Source organism: Phaseolus vulgaris, chromosome 1 (genome assembly GCF_051622355.1).
Source record: "Phaseolus vulgaris cultivar YP4 chromosome 1, ASM5162235v1, whole genome shotgun sequence".
Classification (NCBI taxonomy): domain Eukaryota; kingdom Viridiplantae; phylum Streptophyta; class Magnoliopsida; order Fabales; family Fabaceae; genus Phaseolus; species Phaseolus vulgaris.
This window is the reverse complement of record NC_143498.1, coordinates 25,733,144-25,752,042: the sequence shown is the minus strand read 5'-3', so window position 1 is coordinate 25,752,042 and position 18,899 is coordinate 25,733,144. Positions and strand designations below refer to the sequence as shown.

The window sequence follows — 18,899 nt, the reverse complement described above, 5'->3', positions numbered from 1 at the left end:
GACAAGCCTAGGAAAAGCCTTAGTCAAACCCTAAGGCTGCCCATTTTTTCCCTTTTCCCATCTACCCCTTGTCCTTGTTCTCCAAGGCTCCTTCATCTATAAATAGGAGGCATACCTAGTGTATTTTACAAGTTGAAATTAATAGAAGAAGAGTTACTCTGCACAAATTGTGTGAGGTGTTAGTGAGGTTTGAATTCCTCTTAACAGTTAGGTCTTATCTTGTGAGTATTGAGAGCTCTCAAGTGGCGGCTATCATCACTTATCTTAGAGGCCAATCACACTCCAAGTGGCGTGTTCCATTTCTCAAATCCATCACATAAGCTTTCTCCTTCCTTCATCTCTTCTTCCATTGTCATTCCATTTTTATTCTTTGTATCATGTTCTTGTTTGGTTTTCCTTGTTTCCATTCGACAATTCTATTTGGTTTTCCTTTCCATGTTCTTTAATTTTGCACATTTTAGCATCATTTTCACCTTATAATTGTCTTTTCCTTTTACTCTTGTGAAGTAAACTTTCACACTTACTTAACCACTTGGTTAAGTTCGTGTCCAATGGGGATCTTCATAGAGATCTCACCATATTCTTGCTTAAAATCCCAATCTAAGTAAAGTGTCACACCATAAAATGAACAATCCTAAAATCAACTCACATCAGAAAGTCACCTAATTGCGTTCAATGCCCAGATGATTATCTTGGGTGAGTCAGATGCAGTGTGGTGCAAGATGTTCATGGGCACCTTCACGGGCACGGCAATACAGTGGTTCAGTGGACTCCCGGATGGCCATATTACCTCTTTTTCACAGTTCGCCAAATTGTTCTGAGATTGGTTCTATGCCGACCATGTCAAGCCCCCAGTCTTATATGATCTCTTCAATGTGTGCTAGAGGGAAGGGGAGACATTGAAGGATTATCTAAACTCATGATGAGAATGTCATGGTGTCCGCCTTTGAGCAAGGGTTCATTCCAGGACTGTTCTATGATTCCCTAATTAGAAGCCCTGCAGAATCTTTCTCTGAAATCAGACAAAGAGCGGTCGCCCACATTAATGTTAAAGAAGAAGTAGTAGCTAGGAACAATGGTTCAAATTTTCGACTGCCTAAACCGAAGGAAGTCAGCAAGGCTTCTCGGCCTATGAGGGTTAATGAGACCTCAGCGAGGAAGAAGGTAGAAGCCAGACATCACCCTTACAGGAAAGGGGAATTCAAGGAAAGAGGCAAAGAGAAGGAAGTATGTCCCAAGTTCCGCATATCATACAAAGAACTGATAGATATACCTGCAGTGGCGGAAAAGTTGAGATTCCCTCAAAAGGCTGACAAAAATTTAGAAGGAAGAAAAGATATTTGGTGTGAATTCCATAAGGGATTCGGTCATAGTATTGAGAGATGTATGGCTTTAAGATACCAGTTGGCCCAGCTTTTGAAGGGCGGTTTCTTGAAAGAGTATCTCGAAACCGACCAAGGAGAACCACATGAGGAAGTTATTCTAAGGGACCAGGGACACGAGCTCCCCGTGCATGTTGAGTTAAATAAGATCTTGGGTGGGTTTTCTGGAGGAGGCAGCACGGCTACCAAACGCAAAAGATACGCAAGGGCAGTGATGTAACTGGAGGCAAAATGTCATGATGACACACCAGACCCAGATCTTTATTTCAAGAAGGCAGACTTGGTAGGTGTGGTCCCCCATGACAATGACCCAGTAGTGATATTCGTTGTTATGGTAGGGAGAAAGGTGTACTGAGCTCTCATTTACCAAGGGAGCTCAGTTGATGTACTGTTTTGGTCCACATTCGTATACTTGCGGCTATCCCCCGATCAGATGAGGCCGTATGATGGGTGCTTATTTTATTTCGCAGGGGACCAAGTGGAGGTTTGAGGCTACATCACGACTTTTGCAGATGAGGAAGCGGCCAGAACTATCGTTATTAGGTATGTTGTGGTTAATACTCCCTCTACTTATAACTTGCTGCTAGGAAGGCCTTCGTTGAACAGGTTGGGAGAGGTAGCCTCTACGAAGCACATGATGTTGAACCTTGTGATGTTCAATGTTTTGAAGAATCCAAATCCTTTGAAGGATGTTGAAGCCTCTACTTTGCTTGTTGTTGCTGTGCTGGTTTAAGCTTTGTTCTGGGGTAGTTTATATATTGTAATCCACCCTTGTATTAAATCTCAAGCAATTAGCATCTCAATCTTTATGAAAGTAAAATGTTTTTCAAACTAAGTTGAAACAACTGATTGTTTTGTCGAAACAACCGATTTTTTATACTTAGGTGTTTTGAGAAAGATTGAAAACTGTTTTTGAATGGTTGAAACTGTTAAGTACCAAAACAACCGATTGATTCGAGGAAACAACCGATTGTTTGTTTTGGAACCATAACAAAAAAACTATTTTGTGTTTGACTGAGCTTTAAATGCTTTAACTGAATACGCTCCAGTCGTTAAAGGCTTTGACCAATCTTTTAATGCAATTTAAGAATTTGTTAAGATTTGATAACAAACTACATCTTTGAATATATTAAGAAAAACAGATTTGAGAATTAAGAATTTTTTTTGACAAAGTTTTTCTAAAGAGTTTTTCAAAGTGCTGAGATTGCTTAAAGAGTTTGTGATTGATCAAGGTGCTGGAATAGGATTCTACTTGTATTGATTTCAGATATTCATCTGTAACAAGTGTAATCTTTGTAATCTATTGAACAATTCGTTTTTGTGTTTGCTGAGATTGGTTGTGTGTTCTTGAGGTGTTCAAGATCAGCAATCTTAGTGTTGGCCAAGGAGAGTTTGTTTCTTGAGGTGTTCAAGGTCATTCTCTTGGTTGTTGTGTAAGTGATCAAGTGGTGATTACTTAGTGGATATCCTCAGGGTTCTGAGAAGACTGGATGTAGCTCTGGATTTGGAGTGAACCAGTATAAACAACTGTGTAAAATTTCTCTATCCCTATCTTTTTAAATTCAGTTTTGTCATTTTGAAACTGGTATAAACAACCGATTGTTTCGCTAAAACAACCGATTGTTTTTCCAGCTTTGTGCTTTTGCTGTTTGTTTTGAAAAACTGAATCCTTAATAAAGGTTCTTTTGAAGAATTTTCATTCTAAGATGAAAAGTTTACTAAAATCTTTCTTAAACAATTCACCCCCCCTCTCGTTTAAGGCCATACATTCTAACACATGAAAATGAAGCTACCATCCCTTGAGGGAAAGGTAATCACAATAAGGTCCAACCAGAAAGATGCTCGGAAGTGTTACGAGAGTAACTTAAAGAACAGAAGGAGTTATAACTCCGCCACTATTTATCATGAGGGAAAAGTGGCTGAAGTCTTGGAAGCCGATTTAGGCCATAGACAGCGGTCGGGACCAGCTGGTGACATCCGAGAACAGAAAATCGAAGGAAAGTTGTTCAAGCTCAGTGTCTCGCTACGTCAAGAGTTGCAAGACCAGATAGCTGGTGTGATAGCCAGACACCTGGACGCGTTCGCATGGTCCTCTGCTGACATGCCTGGGATAGATCCTGATTTCCTATGCCACAAGCTCATTGTAGATAACAGGGTTCGACCAGTAGTTCAGAGGAAGAGGAAATTTAATGAAGAAAGGCGCCTAATCATTAAAACGGAGACTCAAAAGCTGCTGAACGCCGACCATATCAGGGAGATCCAGTACCCTTAATGGTTGGCGAACGTGGTATTGGTTCGGAAGGCCAATGGTAAGTGGATGATGTTCGTCGACTTCACAGACCTGAACAAAGCATGTCCAAAACATTCATACCCGCTGCCGAGCATTGACTCCTTGGTTGACAGCGCCTTAGGGTGCCGACTACTGAGTTTCCTTGATGCATTCTCGGGGTACAACCAGATTCGGATGCACCCCAATGATGAGATAAGACAGCTTTCATGACGGAGCTCGCCAGCTATTTGTACATGGTCATGCCCTTTGGCCTAAAAAACGTTTGCGCCACTTACCAATGTCTGATGGATAGGATTCTCGCCCCCATGCTCGGGCGAAATGTGCAGGCGTACATAGACGACATGGTCGTTACCTCCAAGGAGAAAAAGAAGCATGTGACAGACCTTGAGGAACTGTTTGCTACCATAGGCAAGTATAACCTGATGTTAAACCCCGAAAAATGTGGTTTCGGGGTAGAGGCAGGTAAGTTCCTTGGGTTCATGCTAACCGAGAGGGGCATAGAAGCCAACCCTGGTAAGTGTGTCACCCTCATCGAAATGATGAGCCTTGCCACTGTCAAGGAAGTCCAACAGCTAACTGGACGGATGGCAGCTCTGTCCCGTTTCCTATCAGCCAGTGGAGACAAGGGTTACCTATACTTCCAGTGCTTAAAGAAGAATAATTGCTTTGTGTGGACCTCCAAGTGTGAGGACCTTTCGTCAAGTTGAAGGAGTACTTGGCCAGTCCTTCTGTGCTCGGTAAACCAGTGGCGGGCGTCCCTCTTCGCCTGTACTTTTCCATCACAGACCAGGCAATTAGCTCAGTGATAGTGCAAGACTAGGACCAGGTTCAAAAGCCAATTTACTTCGTCAGCAAGGTGCTATAGGGGCCTGAGGAGCATTACCAGGCGATCAAGAAAGCTGCAGTAGCAGTAGTGCTCACAGCTAGGCGGCTACGACACTATTTTCAAAACTTCACCGTTATAGTGATGACTGATCTACCTATCCGCAAGGTTTTACAGAAACCTGACATAGCAGAGCATATGGTGCGGTGGTCGGTCGAGTTGTCCGAGTTTGACATCCATTATGAGCCAAGAGGGGAAATTAAAGGGCAGGTATATGTTGATTTTGTGGTTGAGTTTATGTCTGAGGATTCTGACCTAGATCTCAAGGGTTTTTGGTGGATATTGTCAGTAGATGGTTCTTCCAATCAGTAAGGCAATGGAGCTAGGGTTATCCTAGAAGGGCCCAGTGGCCTGTTGATCAAACAGTCTTTGAAATTCTCATTTAAAGCTAGCAACAATCAGGCCGAGTATGAGGTATTGATAGTTGGGATGCTGTTATCCTAGGAGTTGGGAGCTCAGAACCTACTGGTGAAGAGCGACTCGTTACTTGATACTGAGCAGGTAACAAGCATATATCAAGCCAATGACCCGTAATTGGCTGCATACCTCAAGTACGTCTTGTTTTTGAAAGAAGCCTTCATTGAGTTTGAGCTTGTGCACGTGCCGAGCGAGCAAAATTCCCAAGCTGACCTCTTAGCCAAACCTTGAAGGCCTCTAGAACAGTGGAAGAGAACCCACCTAGGGAGGTCTTGCTGATAGGTTCCCAGGGAGGAAGGAGTCACCAATCGTTGACCCAGGAAACATTGAAAGTTCCCCGGGTAGGAGCATGCAAGGCGCTAGAGGAGGAGGTAATGACTATCTCCCAAGGCAGCATGGTCGATACCTGGATTACTCCTTACCAGCGTTATCTAGCTGACAGATTACTTTCTAGTGAGCCCGCAGAAGCAAAAGCGATAAAAACAAATTTGGGGAAGTACACGTTGATTGATGGCAAGTTGTTTCGTCATGGGTATGCTCACCCTGCTCTTATTTGCATTAGTGGGCACCAGTGCACCCATGTGATGACCAAGTTGCATGAAGGCATTTGTGGGAGTCATATTGGAGGTCGAGCACTACCGTTGAAGGTCGTCCAAGCTGGATAATTTGGCCGATGAAGAAAAAAGACTGCAGAAGGTACGCTCAACGATGTGAGTAGTGCCAGAAACACGCTGATTGGCATCACACACTGGCAGAGGATATGCGATCAATTTACAGTCCATGGGCATTGCATACCTGGGGAAAAGACATTCTAGGTCCTTTCCCTTTGGCCATACGTCAAATGAAGTACCTTGTGGTAGCTATCGAGTACTTCACCAAATTGATTGAAGTCGAGCCCGTTGCCCAAATCACTGCCCACAAGGTGCAGCATTTCATATGGAAGTACATAGTATGCCGCTTTGGGGTTCCCACACATCTGGTGTTAGAAAATGGAACACAATTCGCCAATTTGCAATTAGGTAAACTATGCTTGGGGCTCGAAATAAAACAAATATTCACCACAGTGGAGCACCCCCAGACGAATGGCTAAGTGGAATCAGCCAATAGGGTCTTGCTCAGAGGCTTGAAGAGAAGGTTAGAGAAAAGGGAACCTAGGCAGAGGAGGTTCCCCGTATTCTATGAGCTTATCACACCATGCCTCAGTCCACCACCAAGGAAATACCGTTTAGTTTGGTGTATGGAACAGACGCTATGATGCCCGTAGAGATTCATGAGAGATCTTCCCGATTTTAGAATTTTGTTGTAGAAAAATCCAATGAGGGGAGGAAAGTGAACCTGGACTTACTAGATGAAGTCCGTGAGCAAGCACATATTAAGTCAGAAGCGTCGAAAAGAAGAGTCGAGTTGAGACAAACAACCAAGGTCAGACCTCGACAGTTCCAAGTTGTTGACTTGGTGATGCGGAAAGCTCATCCTTACCAGTTGGAAAATAAGTTGTCTCCAAAGTGGACATGACCGTTTCGTGTAGTTGAAGTGCTTAGGAATGGTGCATACAAGTTAGAAACCTTAGAGGGAGGACCTATCCCTCGGACATGGAACGTTGTTAACCTCAAGTTTATTTTAGTTAAATTGATATTTGTTGTTGAACAATATGGTGCTGAAATGGTGATGTTGTTTTTCCCTTGAGGGATTTTAAAGAGGTCACCTAATAAATGGTTGTTTACGAGATATTGTTGCTTTCTTTTGTCTTTCTTGTTCGATTGTGATGCGTGATGCAACAACCTTTTCCTCGAAGAGGTTTTTTGAGAAAGGGTCGTGTGAGCAATCGATTACCATAGGTAGATAAATTGACCTTCCTCGCGAAGTCGCACTGTGGGTAAAGTTGCATAGATGCCTCATCCAAACCAGCATAAAATAAGTCAGGCTAACTCGGTGTGAAAGTAATCACTCAAGTCTAGGCGCTCTGTGGGATGAGTAAAGTTGCACTAATAGATCATCTGACCCAGTACAAGGTAAGTCAGGTTAGACCGGTGTGAAAGTAATCATCCGAGTCTAGCCGCTCTGTGGGTAAGTGAAGTTGCATAGATAGACCGTTCAGATTTGTTAGAAAGTATGGCTTTAAACTAGAGAGGGGTGAATGGTTTAAAGAGGGTTTTCGCAAACTTTTTAGTCTAGAATGAAATTCCTTTGAGAAAACTTGATTAAGAACTCAGTTTGCCAAAAACACAAACCAATTTAGCACAGCACCAGAAAAACAATCGGTTGTTTCGCATAAACAATCGGTTGTTTATACCAGTTAAAATATACAAACTGAAATTAAAGAGTTTAAGGGATAGAGAGATTGCACACACAGTTTATACTGGTTCACTCTTAAACCAAGAGCTACATCCAGTCTTCCCATAAACCACTAGGGGAATCCACTAAGCTATCAAACCTAGATTACTTACACACACCACCAAAGAAGTGACATTGATCCCCTCAAGACACACACTTTCTTTGGCTCAGCACATACACCACCAAGAATGCTGATCTTTATAACCTCAAGACCACACAACACTTCTTGGCTTATCACACCAGAGTTTACACAAAGTATAGAAGGATTACACTTGTTACAGAATGATCTGAAATCAATACAAGATGAAAATCCTATTCCACTCTCTCTTGATCAAAGCAATCTCAAAGCTATCTTTAACTCTTGAAAAGCAAAATCAGTGAAAACCTCAAATCTATTTTTCTATGATTAAATCTCAGTTCTTGTTTTTTACAAAAGCTGAACAAACTCTTTTATAGCTTAAAAAGATTGGTCAAAGCATTTAAAACAGGAGCACATTCAGTTATAAAATCATTTAAAGCTCAGTCAAAGCACAAAACATATTTCTGTTATGGTTTGAAAACAAACAATCGATTGAATGCTCGAATCAATCGGTTGTTTTGGTTTGACAACAACTCAACCACCAAAAATAGTTTTCAACCTTTCTTAAAACACCTAAGTATAAAACAATCTGTTGTTTCGACAAAACAACAGGTTGTTTTTCACTTAGTTTGAAAAACACTTTCAATTCAAAAGGTTTGAGGATACTTAAGCTTTGGATTCAATCAAGAGTAGATTTACACAGATAATCTACCCCAGATCCTATTCAAAAACACCTCTGCAACAACAAGCACATCAAGCCTTCCATCAAACTCAAAGGATTTGGATTCTTCAAAGCTTGAACACACTTGATTGAACAAGATTGACACATGGTGAAGTAGCTCAGTGTGTGAGAGACACTCGAGTATAGACACTGTGTGGGATGAACTAGCTCGGTGTATGAGAGACACCTGAGTATAGACATTGTGTGGGATGAGCTTGTTGCACAGGTGAAACATACGATTGGTACTCAGGTGTTGTTAGACGCTTAAATACAAGGGCTTTGTGAGAACAATTGTTTAGATGCATAGCTCAGTCGCCCAAACACGCGTCGTGCAAGGCGATACTTTGTGGATTCAAGGTAAGATACTACCTCGACGAGCACTAACCTGTAAAGGCTATGATGAATGGTCTGGCGAAAGGTTAGTTTCAGTAAACCTTTTGATTTGTTAGCACTAAAAGAAATTGATTGATTAAAGTATACTCAGATGTGTATGCATTAACATAAGCTACTTGAACTAGTTGAGAGTAAAATATGGTATGCATAAGTAAAGAGTTAAGGCGTTGACAAATGAAAATCATAATAAGTGTACCGCCCTGGTAGTCGGAAGTGATGACGTGGCATCGAGCTATTATATAGGCGTGTTGAACGAGACACCTGGCTGGCAGAAGGGAAGGAAGTCGGGAGGCTCGTGTAGTCACCAGTTATTAAGTTGGCGTGCTCCGATCTCTAGCATACCTAAATCGGCGGTCACCGGGTTTGAGATGAAGTCGCCAGATGTGAACCCAGGCGACCAAGTGATTAGAGATCACCGAAACAAGGACATCGTCGGAGATGAAGTCAGATAGTCATTTCCCAGCTGGCTAGAGGATGAGCTCGGGAGACAGCTTACCTGAACATACACGGTGAAGCAAGTAAAGTAGATCATGAAGGCGGCCAGCGAGACCACAGGGAAGGTGTGTACGAAGGCACCCGATCTCGCCACTCAGAAGAGATCACGCTCCAAGGCAACTATGCACTGAGTTGTGTCATGCATAAGTAACTTAGCCGAAAACCTGAAGAGTAGGAAGTGGCGCCCAAGTCAAGGATGCTCCAGATGGTGACACGTGTACAGCTGGATGCAAGCCACGTGTCCAGATGTGTAACTGTCTGGAGAGAGAAAGTGCACAGGTATATAAGAGATTCTAACGAACTTCTGAGGTACGCACGTTCAGATTACTTCTTTACGCTTGCGAGTTCTGAGTACGCTGAGAGAGAACTTTGCACGGTTCCTTAGAGTTCTTGAGTTTTCTCTTAGTATTTGGTGGTTCAGTCGCTGACTTGGGCGTCGGAGCGTGATCGGCCGCAGCGGCGCCGTTCTGTCTTTTGCAGGTTCTTGAGGTGGATCGCGGCGAAGGACGGAGGCTAACACGGCGCAGAAGTTGATCCAGGTTTGACGAGGCAAGGCTCCAGCGTCTTGGTCAACTGGCAGGATCAATAAGATAAAGTATCAATGGTTCATAATTACACCATAGTCAATCTCCTACTCTTCTACTAGTTGCCCATCCATGACTCTTTTGCTTGGTCCCAGTTGAGAGAAGTCCAAGTTCGGGTGGAGACTGAAGGCTTGCTCGACAACAACCTCGAATCCCACCAAGAGAGCTTGGACAGCTTCTCCTTTGTAGACCTCGACCTCGTCAGCAAAGAACTTGTCCTTCTGGACAAGATCTTGTTGCAAGTTGGACAGACAGTCTTGCTCTGCCAGGAGAGTATCTTGTTCGGCGGCCTCCTTAGTCTTGGCATCCAAGAGTTGCTCAGTTTGCTGATGGAGGGCTCGAAGGTTTTGAATCCCTTGTTGCAATCTTGCCATTTTCTGTTGAGTTTCCTGCTTCTCCTATTCGATGGCACTTTCTTGGCTCTGCAGTTTCTTCAGGGCCAAGCAGTTTGTGGCCAAAGCTTGCCCAAACTGCTTCATGGCCTCTTGTAGCAAGTGATGACCCTCATAAACCTCCATCCTCTCCTCGTCTTCACGGCGCAACAGGGAGTCCTCCAAGTAGGAGGTGATGTCAAAGTCCTAGTCCCAAAGGCCCTTCCTCCTTAAGCTCTCTGCACCCCCCTCTAGAGGGCATGGTGTAGTTGGAAGAACGCGGGAGGGTTGCGGAAGAGGAGCAGCATTTGAAGTTGCCTTTCCTCGGGAGGGAGAAGGAATAGGGCTAATGGCACAAGTAGCCCTCCCTCTCTTTCCTGTTAAGATAAAGCCCAAGGCAGTGTCCTCGTTGTCCTTAGAAGAGGTGAGGGCAACCGCTTGCATATGGCTGGCCATCTAGGTTTTTCAATCTAGTATAGCAGAAATCATTTAGGAGGTCAAGATGCTTCTTATTAGCTCGGATCTTGAGGAAGTGGCCTTTAAAATTTTTGTAAGACGATTGGAAGAGGGTAAGGATTCCCCATCCAGAAACGGTATTTACACAGACCTAGAGTTGATGACATAGTTTCTTCACCTCGAAGAGGTAAAGGAACACGTCATCAGAGGGTGGGATACCTTTAAATATTATTAATATTATTAAATATTATTAATATTATTAACTATTATTAAGCATTATTAATATAATTTTAAGCATTATTAATATTATTAAGCATTATTAATATTAATAAATATTATTCTTAATATTACTAAATATTATTACTAATATTACTAAATATTATTACTAATATTACTAAATATTATTACTATATTACTAAATATTATTACTAATATTACTAAATATTATTAATATATTAAATATTACTAATATTATTAAATATTTTAATATTATTTACATTATTAAATATTATTAGTATTTTTATATTATTGAATATTATAAATACTATAAATAATGTTAATATTATTAATAATATAAAAAATATTAATATTATAAATAATTTTATTAATATCATTTCTATTTTTAATATTATTAATTTTATTCAAATTATTAATATCATTAATATTGTTCCGGCCGGTTGACATGGGTCGTCTTTATGAGTGGCTTGTCCTCACGAGCTAGAGCACCTTCGTTCTAGCTTGTCTATGAGTACCTGAAAAAGAAGAACAAAGGGGCGCCCTCGCGGCCGTTTGCACTTCGACGATCAAGTCAGCTAGCGAGAAACACCAAAGTGACTAAAGACTGTATGATTATCTCAATGACTGGAACTGCATGGCTAAACTGTGTTGCCCTAATTGCCTTGTGCTCACAGCTGGGTGCGCCGTCAAGAAAAACTAGGGTTTAGTGCTCTGTGTAACTATGAAAAACGTACCTTACTAGGGCTCTTCGTGCCCTTTATATAGATGAAAACGAGGGTTTACCTTTGCCGCTGCTCTTATCTGAGCGTATCTGGCACATGGACGTTCCTTATCTGGAGTGTAATGAATAACCTTGTGGCCGCTTGGGTTCTAACTTGAGCGTCGTATCTCTCGTGCCAACATGCTTCGCGGGTCCCCTAATTGGCCACGTGTCATGCATGCAGCCTTTCTTTGGAGATCTTTAATGAGCACGTGGGCATTGTCACGTGCCCCTTTGATCCGATCGCTTACTCTGTGCGGAGGGTCCCACAGCGCCTTCACCCAACTTTAGGGCGACGTCTTACCTTGGCGATCTACGTCTTACTTTGCATTGACTTTGACTTTTGGTAAACGCCCGGGGACGGGACGGTACAAATATTATAAATATTAATATTAATATTACTAATACTATTAATATTATTAATAATAATATTATTCATATTATTAATATAATATTATTCATATTATTAATATAATATTATTCATATTATTAATATAATATTAATAATATTATTTATATTATTATATTAATATTATTAATTTTATAATATTAATAATATTTATACCTATTAGTTATGATTATTATTATTTATTAATATTAGTTATTCTTTTATAATTATTTATATTATAATAATATTTTTAATATTATGTATATAATTATTATGATAATAGTTGGTAGGTAATAGAGATTGATGGTAATAGTTGGTAGGTAATAGAGATTTGTGAATAATAGTTGGTAGGTAAATCTCTGGTTAATAGTTGGTAGGTAATATAAATCTGTGGGTAATAGTTGATAGGTAATAAAGATCTACGAGTAATAGTTGGTAGGTAATTAAGATTCATGAGTAATAGTTGGTAGATAATGCTGAATTTATCTACGAATTTAGATCTGTGGGTAATATCCGTAAGTAATATTGTTCGTGGGTAATATGTTTAGATAATGCTGAATTTACCTGCAGATTCAGATTCGTGGGTAAAAATCCATAGATAATACTGATTTTTTTTAGTCTTAATTTGTTAAATTAAAATTGAAATTATATTTGTAAACACCACTTTATGAAAGTAAGTTAATTTAAACCAAAGTCAAACTTACTTGAACTTAAGCTTTAAAATACAAATTTTACACTAATTTTAAAAATATTTTAAATACAACTTCAATATGAAAATTAAAAAGAAATAAGATTGTGTTTGGGAATAGTTTTTTCTTCCAAAAGCAAATTATCTATATATATTTAAAATTTTCCAAATTAATAATTTTGCAAAAAAGTTGCCCTTCATTCATTGGAACTTGTCGTGAACGATGAAACCGTTTGAGTTCTTTGTCCACGAAATAATGGGTTTTGTCAATTTTTTGCCATAAATATCCTTCTGTAACTCAACTATTCCACGCCAACCAAAACAATCAATTATGAAAATTAAATTTTATAGCAATTTCTTTTATTTCTCAATCAATTTTTTAGTTTTCATTATCATAAGAAACTATCTCTAATGATATAAAAGAGATAAACTATTTTTACAGTATAATTATAACAACTAATGATCCTGCCTGTTGACCAAGACACAAGAGCCTCGCCTCGTCAAATCTGGATCGACTTTGCGCCGTGTTAGCTTCCGTCCTTCGCCTTGATTCACCTCAAGAACCTGCAAAAGACAGAACAGCGCCGCTGCGGCCGATCACGCTCCGACGCCCAAGTCAGCGACTGAACCACCAAAATACTAAGAGAAAATTAAGAACTTCAGGAACCGTGCAAAATTCTCTCTCAGCGTACTCAAGTTCTCGCAAGCGTAAAAGAAGTATTCTAAAACGCGCGTACCTCAGAAGTTCGTTAGGATCCCTTATATACCTGTGCATTTTCTCTCTCCTGACAGTTACACATCTGGACACGTGGCTCGTATCCAGCTGTACACGTGTCACCATCTGGAGCATCCTTGACCTGGACGTCACTTCTCACTCTTCAGGCTTATTCGACTAAGTTATCCATGCAAGGAGTAACTCGGTGTATAGCTGCCTTGGAGCGCGATCTCTTCTGTGTGGCGAGTACGGGTGTCATCATACACACCTTCCCTGTGGTCTCGCCAGCCGCCACCATGATCTACTTCACTTGCTTCATCGTGCATGTTCGGGTAAGCTGTTCCCCGACCTCAACCTCTGGCTAGCTAGGGAATGACCATCTGACGACTTCATTTTCTGCTTCGAAAGCCTGGAACAAGCTTCCCTGATCCCTCGGCGATGTCCTCCTTTCGGCGATCTCTGATCACTTGGTCGTCTGGGTTCGCATCCGGCGACTTCATCACAAACCTGGTGACCGCCGGTTTAGGTATGCTAGAGATCGGAGCACGCCAACTTAATGACTGGCGACTACACGAGCCCCCCGACTTCCTTCCCTTCTGCCAGTCAGGTGCCCCGTTCAACACGCCTATATAATAGCTTGTTGCCACGTCATTACTTCCGACCACCTGGGCGGTACACAAGCCCCCCAGTCTTAAGCGAAGACTTGTCCAACGAAAAGACTAAGAGGTTACGTCACTGCCGATCTATGTGGCGCTGGCACAGAATTCCAAACGTTCGTACCCTCTGCTTTTCTGACGCTCCACCAAACCCCTTTTGCCAATCGCTCGACACGTGGCTTCATCAACGGTCACCTTCAGTTGTCGTTTGCGCTTCCAAAAACGTTTGAAAAACCCTTAAACCCTTTCATTTCCACTGTTTCATCACCTCTCTGCATTCTCAAAACGCTCTGAGTTTTCTTCTGCAAACCCACGACGCTCTTCAACTCTCTCAATCCCCAACTCCCTTCAACGCTCATCTGATCATCGAAAGGTACCTCTTTTACTTCCTCTGTTGATATTTGCTGCATTTTAACCGATTCGCATCATCCATTATCTGCCTGGTGCATACGCTGTGGGTTGTTTCCTCTTCTTCTTCCTTTTTCGTAACTTAGGGCTTCGTCTTCCATTACATTCATCACAACGAACTCCCGTTCGTTCGTTTTCCATTCTTCGTCCACAATCGAGTCAATCTCTACAACCATTGTTCATCCTTTTTTCTTTTTCCTTTGCAGTTCCCGCGATGGCTCGTACAAAAACCACCGCGAATCCTCCTCCTTCATCACAAAACCCTCCATCCCAAGCGCATAACCTACCACGAGCATCTGGTGCTCCTTCTTCCCAGGCTGAGAGGCCTGCAACCTCTCGTCCCAACCTCGCCCAGGCAACTCCACCAGTCGCCGGAGGAGCCTCCATTCCCACACCAGACTACAAGAAACTCTACCCATGGGCCACCCCAACTTTGCTGAAGGAGACTTCTTCAGTAAACTCTGCGTTGGCGGTGCTACGGTTGAAGAAAGGGGACGAACCCAACCTCTCGTTCCACAAGGAGCACGACAACAAACTGATGGTGCTGCCTTGCCCTCCAGACGTGCCGATCTGCGCGGATGACAAGGGGAACAACGGTGAGTTGTTCTGCTTCATTTACACTACTCTCTTCAAGAAGGTGAAACTCAGGCTTCCCTTCACCCGTTTTGAACGGGAACTATTAACCGAGCTCAACATTGCCGCTGCCCAGCTCCATCCCAATAGCTGGGCATTCGTGCGGGCATTTCAAATCATGTGCGCGCACTTGGGACTACCGACCTCGGTAGACGTCTTCCTTTTCCTGTTCGAGGCCAAGAATCCTGGAGACCGCCCCTGGGTGAGCTTAAACGGAATTGCTGGGAGGTCGATCCTCTCTATCTTCCAGCAATCTTACAAAGATTGGAAAGGAAAGTTCGTCCAAGTGCGCCAAAACGATCAAGACCCTTCGCTGCTCGATGGCTTTCCCTTGTACTGGGTAAACAAGGGAAATAAGGACTCCAAAGAAAACTTCAGAAGGCCAAGAAGTCCTGACAACATGGGCGAGTTGGACAAGGACCTCTGCCTTTTCTGGAAGAGGGTTGCAGCTGCTAACATCACCTTTCCCACCTCCGCAATAATCTCCTTCGAGTTCCTCGAGGGCCAACTCGAAGCTCACATAGGTTAGCACTTACCTCGACATTTAGGTTATCTATTATTGGGCGTCCTGCTTGTTGTGCACTGGACTTGGTTTTTACTTCATGCACCATTTGTCTGCCTCATTCGCACACGTACTTGTATATTTCGCTTTTGCCTTTGCGCTTACTTGTATATTTTTACCCTGTGCAGATCTCATGTTGGGCAAAGGTAAATTAGCTGAACTAAGGGCGCTCGCCCGAACCCACAAATTGGCATCGGGTTCTCAAACCGTGCCCAACTCGGTGGTGGAGATCGCCGCTGCCCAGGGAAGATCGCCCCCTCAAGGCCCAGCTCCTCCAGAGGCACTGCCCGCCCCTCAACAAAAGAAGCTCATCTTAAGGAAACCACAGAGGAAAACTCCTCAAGTGGTCCAAGAAGATGAAGAAGAGGATGATGAGGCGACTGAGGACGGCCTTGTCACCAAAAGGAAAAGGGTGGCACCTTCTTCACCACCCGCTCTCCCAACACCAACACCGCCCTCTGCCCCAGCTCCAACACCGCCCTCTCCCCCAGCTCCAACACCGCCGGTCCAAGCAATACCCTTGGCAGCTGCGAGCCCAACTTCCTGGAGAACCCTCCTAGGGCCTCCACGCCATTCGTATGTGCTGGAGAGGGTCCTCCTTCAACTGCCTCAATCGCTGAAGCTGCACCAGGTGGGGATGAAGGCGCTCACAACTCACCCATACTCATAACCGAGTCCCCCTCTTCACCACCACGCCAGGAAACCCAACTTCATCAACCAATTCAAGAGGGTGGTGGTGAGAGTCAGCACCAGGCTCCTTCAGCACCTCCACCAACAGCGGCTGCAAGCCTTCCCCTCGCGGTCAAAGGAATCTGGGGGCCCTTCACGGCTAAACTCAAAATGATGGCAGAGGACCTCCTCTCAATCATAACAAAAGCTGTGGAGAGCTCCAACAAAAAACTTCAGGATGATATCTCCACACTCCAAGAGGAGAATCGCCTGATAAGGATCGAGGCAGAAAAGCTGTCCTGCAACCTCATGATGGCGGAGATTGATCACTCAAGGGTGGAAGACGCCATGAGTGCCGAGCTGAGGGTTGCGTGCAAGGAGGCCTCCGATCTGCGCCAGAAGCTGCATCTCCTAGCTCAAGAGAAAATCGAGCTGGAGAGCAAGCTGGTTCCTTACAGGCTTAAGGTGGCCAACTTGGAGGCATCGATGAAAGCGGATGCAACCAAGGTGGAGAACCTTGAGAAAAGATCGGCTGATCGGGAGGTTCTCCTTGGAAGGGTCGAGAGGGAGAGGGACGACGCCGTGGACGAGCTCGCCAAGGCTCGAGAGGAAAACGAGAAGATTGCTGCAGAGCTGGCCCAGGCGCGGGGCGAAGGCAAGAAGGTTGTTGATGATCTCGCTCAAGCTCGTGGGGAAACGGAAGAACTAAAGAAGCGAGCTGACGAGCTGAAACAGCAAACCGAGAGGCTCAAACAACAAAACGAAGAGCTTGAATTGAGCTCCGCCCAAGTCCTTGCCGCCGGATTCGACGCCGCCCTGGAGCAAGTCGCCTGCCAGTACCCCGAGCTCGACCTCTCCATGGTGTCGATTTGTAACGAAGTGGTGGATGGGAAGATCGTGTCTTCTGAAGATTAGCCGCTTCCCTCCATCACTTACTTCTTGAGACTTATCTGCTTATTTCCTTTTGCACGATCTTTGCTTGTAATTCTCTTTTCTTTGTATTCGAACTGGCACAGCTTTATTATAAATTTTTCCGCTTCCACACATGGTCTCTCTGTTTACTTTGCTTCTCCTTGTAGAAACCGCTTAAACAAATTAACTTAGCGATTCTGCGGGCTCAATCGTTTACTTACTGCTTCAAACTCGAGCAAACTATCAACTTTCGAACGCTGGCATTTTAATAACTTGTGAACTTAAGGCAACGAACTTCAGCGTGAAACTACTTACTAAACAGCGAGTTTCAATCCAACTGATAGTTTAAGATATAGTTCACCTGATCTACCCCATCAAAATGGGCTCTTACTCTTGCCATCGTCTGAATTTCTTCTGATCGCCATCGGGTCCCGGCGATGTAAGCCTTCCTTTGCCTTCATAACTTGGCTATTGTTCCCTCATCTGGGGGTAGAGGCGCCTTTCGGATCCTTCTCTACCTCCCTGACTTTCAGAACAATAAGCCGGATAGCTAGGCGTTCTCTTCGAACCTACCTTAGCCATCCTTTAAACTTCTTCCACCCTCTACACCGTACCTGAACTCGTTCGAGACGAGAAGGATTTTATCTTGCCTGAACTCGCTCGACGGCGAGAAAGTCTTTATCTTGCCTGAACTCGCTCGACGACGAGAAGGTCTTTATCTGGTGCCTCAACTTGCCCAGGGTGTACATCTCCTCCCCCTGGATGCACTGAGGTCTTTATCTCTTTCTCGCCTGCACTCGCACAAAGTCGAGGAGGACTTTTGTTCTCTTTCTCGCCTCAGGACGCACGAGGGCGTTGAGGTCTTTTAAACGTTGCTGGTGCCTCCGATCGCCGAAAGACGATGAGGACTTTTAACTTTAACTGATGCCGCCAATCGCCGAAAAGCGATGGGGACTTTTAACTTTAACTGATGCCGCCAATCGCCGAAAAGCGATGGGGACTTAAAAACTTTTTAGAAAACATGCAGCATAACTTCAAACTTGCCTTAAATCACATACGAGTGACAAGGTATTTTCTAAAACTTTCGTAACAACAAGCATGCAATCTAAAACACTTTAAACTTCGAAAACTCTTCTTTATTGGGTGGCCTCATTAAAAACCCTCCTTAGGGAAAAAGGAGTGCCCCCTTCAAACTGTTTTAACAGAAAGCTTGCAAAACTCTTCGTGTTTGTTTTTACTTACAAAGCTTCAACTGTAATATAACTTGAGGTGCGTGGCGTTCCAAGTGCGAGGAATCGCCCCTCCTTCCAATGTTTCTAAGCGGTAGGCGCCGTTCCCGAGCGCCTCGGTTATTCTGAACGGTCCCGTCCACTTAGGCGACAACTTGTTCTCCATCTCGTACTGGTGGGCCTTCCTCATCACCAGGTCGCCTTCTTTAAACTGCCTCGGCATCACCTTCGAGTTATACCTTCGTTCAATCCTTCTTTTCACTGCCTCGGCTTTTACTCTCGCCTCCTCCCTGACCTCTTCCAGCAAATCCAGATTCAACCTTCTTTCCTCATTCGAGTCTTCCGCTACAAAGTTCTGGAATCTCGGCGAGCTCTCCTAGATTTCTACTGGAATCATTGCGTCGCATCCATAGACCAAGCTAAACGGGGTCTCATGGGTTCCTGACTGCTCGGTGGTGTGGTACGCCCAAACTATACGGGGTACCTCCTCAGCCCACGATCCCTTGGCTTTCTCTAGCCTTCTTTTCAAACCTCTTAGCAATACCCGATTGGCGGACTCTACTTGGCCATTTGTCTGAGGGTGCTCGACGGATGCAAATACCTGTTGAATTCCCACCTCTTCGCACAGCTTCTTCAA

General features: G+C 43.6%; 1 protein-coding gene across 1 annotated transcript; it reads left to right on the top strand.

Moving 5' to 3' along the window:
- The first annotated feature begins 933 nt into the window (after positions 1-933).
- LOC150029573 (uncharacterized) lies at positions 934-1,602 on the top strand. Its single transcript, XM_090296043.1, has one exon. It carries the CDS (start codon positions 934-936, stop codon positions 1,600-1,602), a length of 669 nt encoding a protein of 222 aa, XP_090152169.1.
- The last annotated feature ends 17,297 nt before the right edge of the window (positions 1,603-18,899 follow it).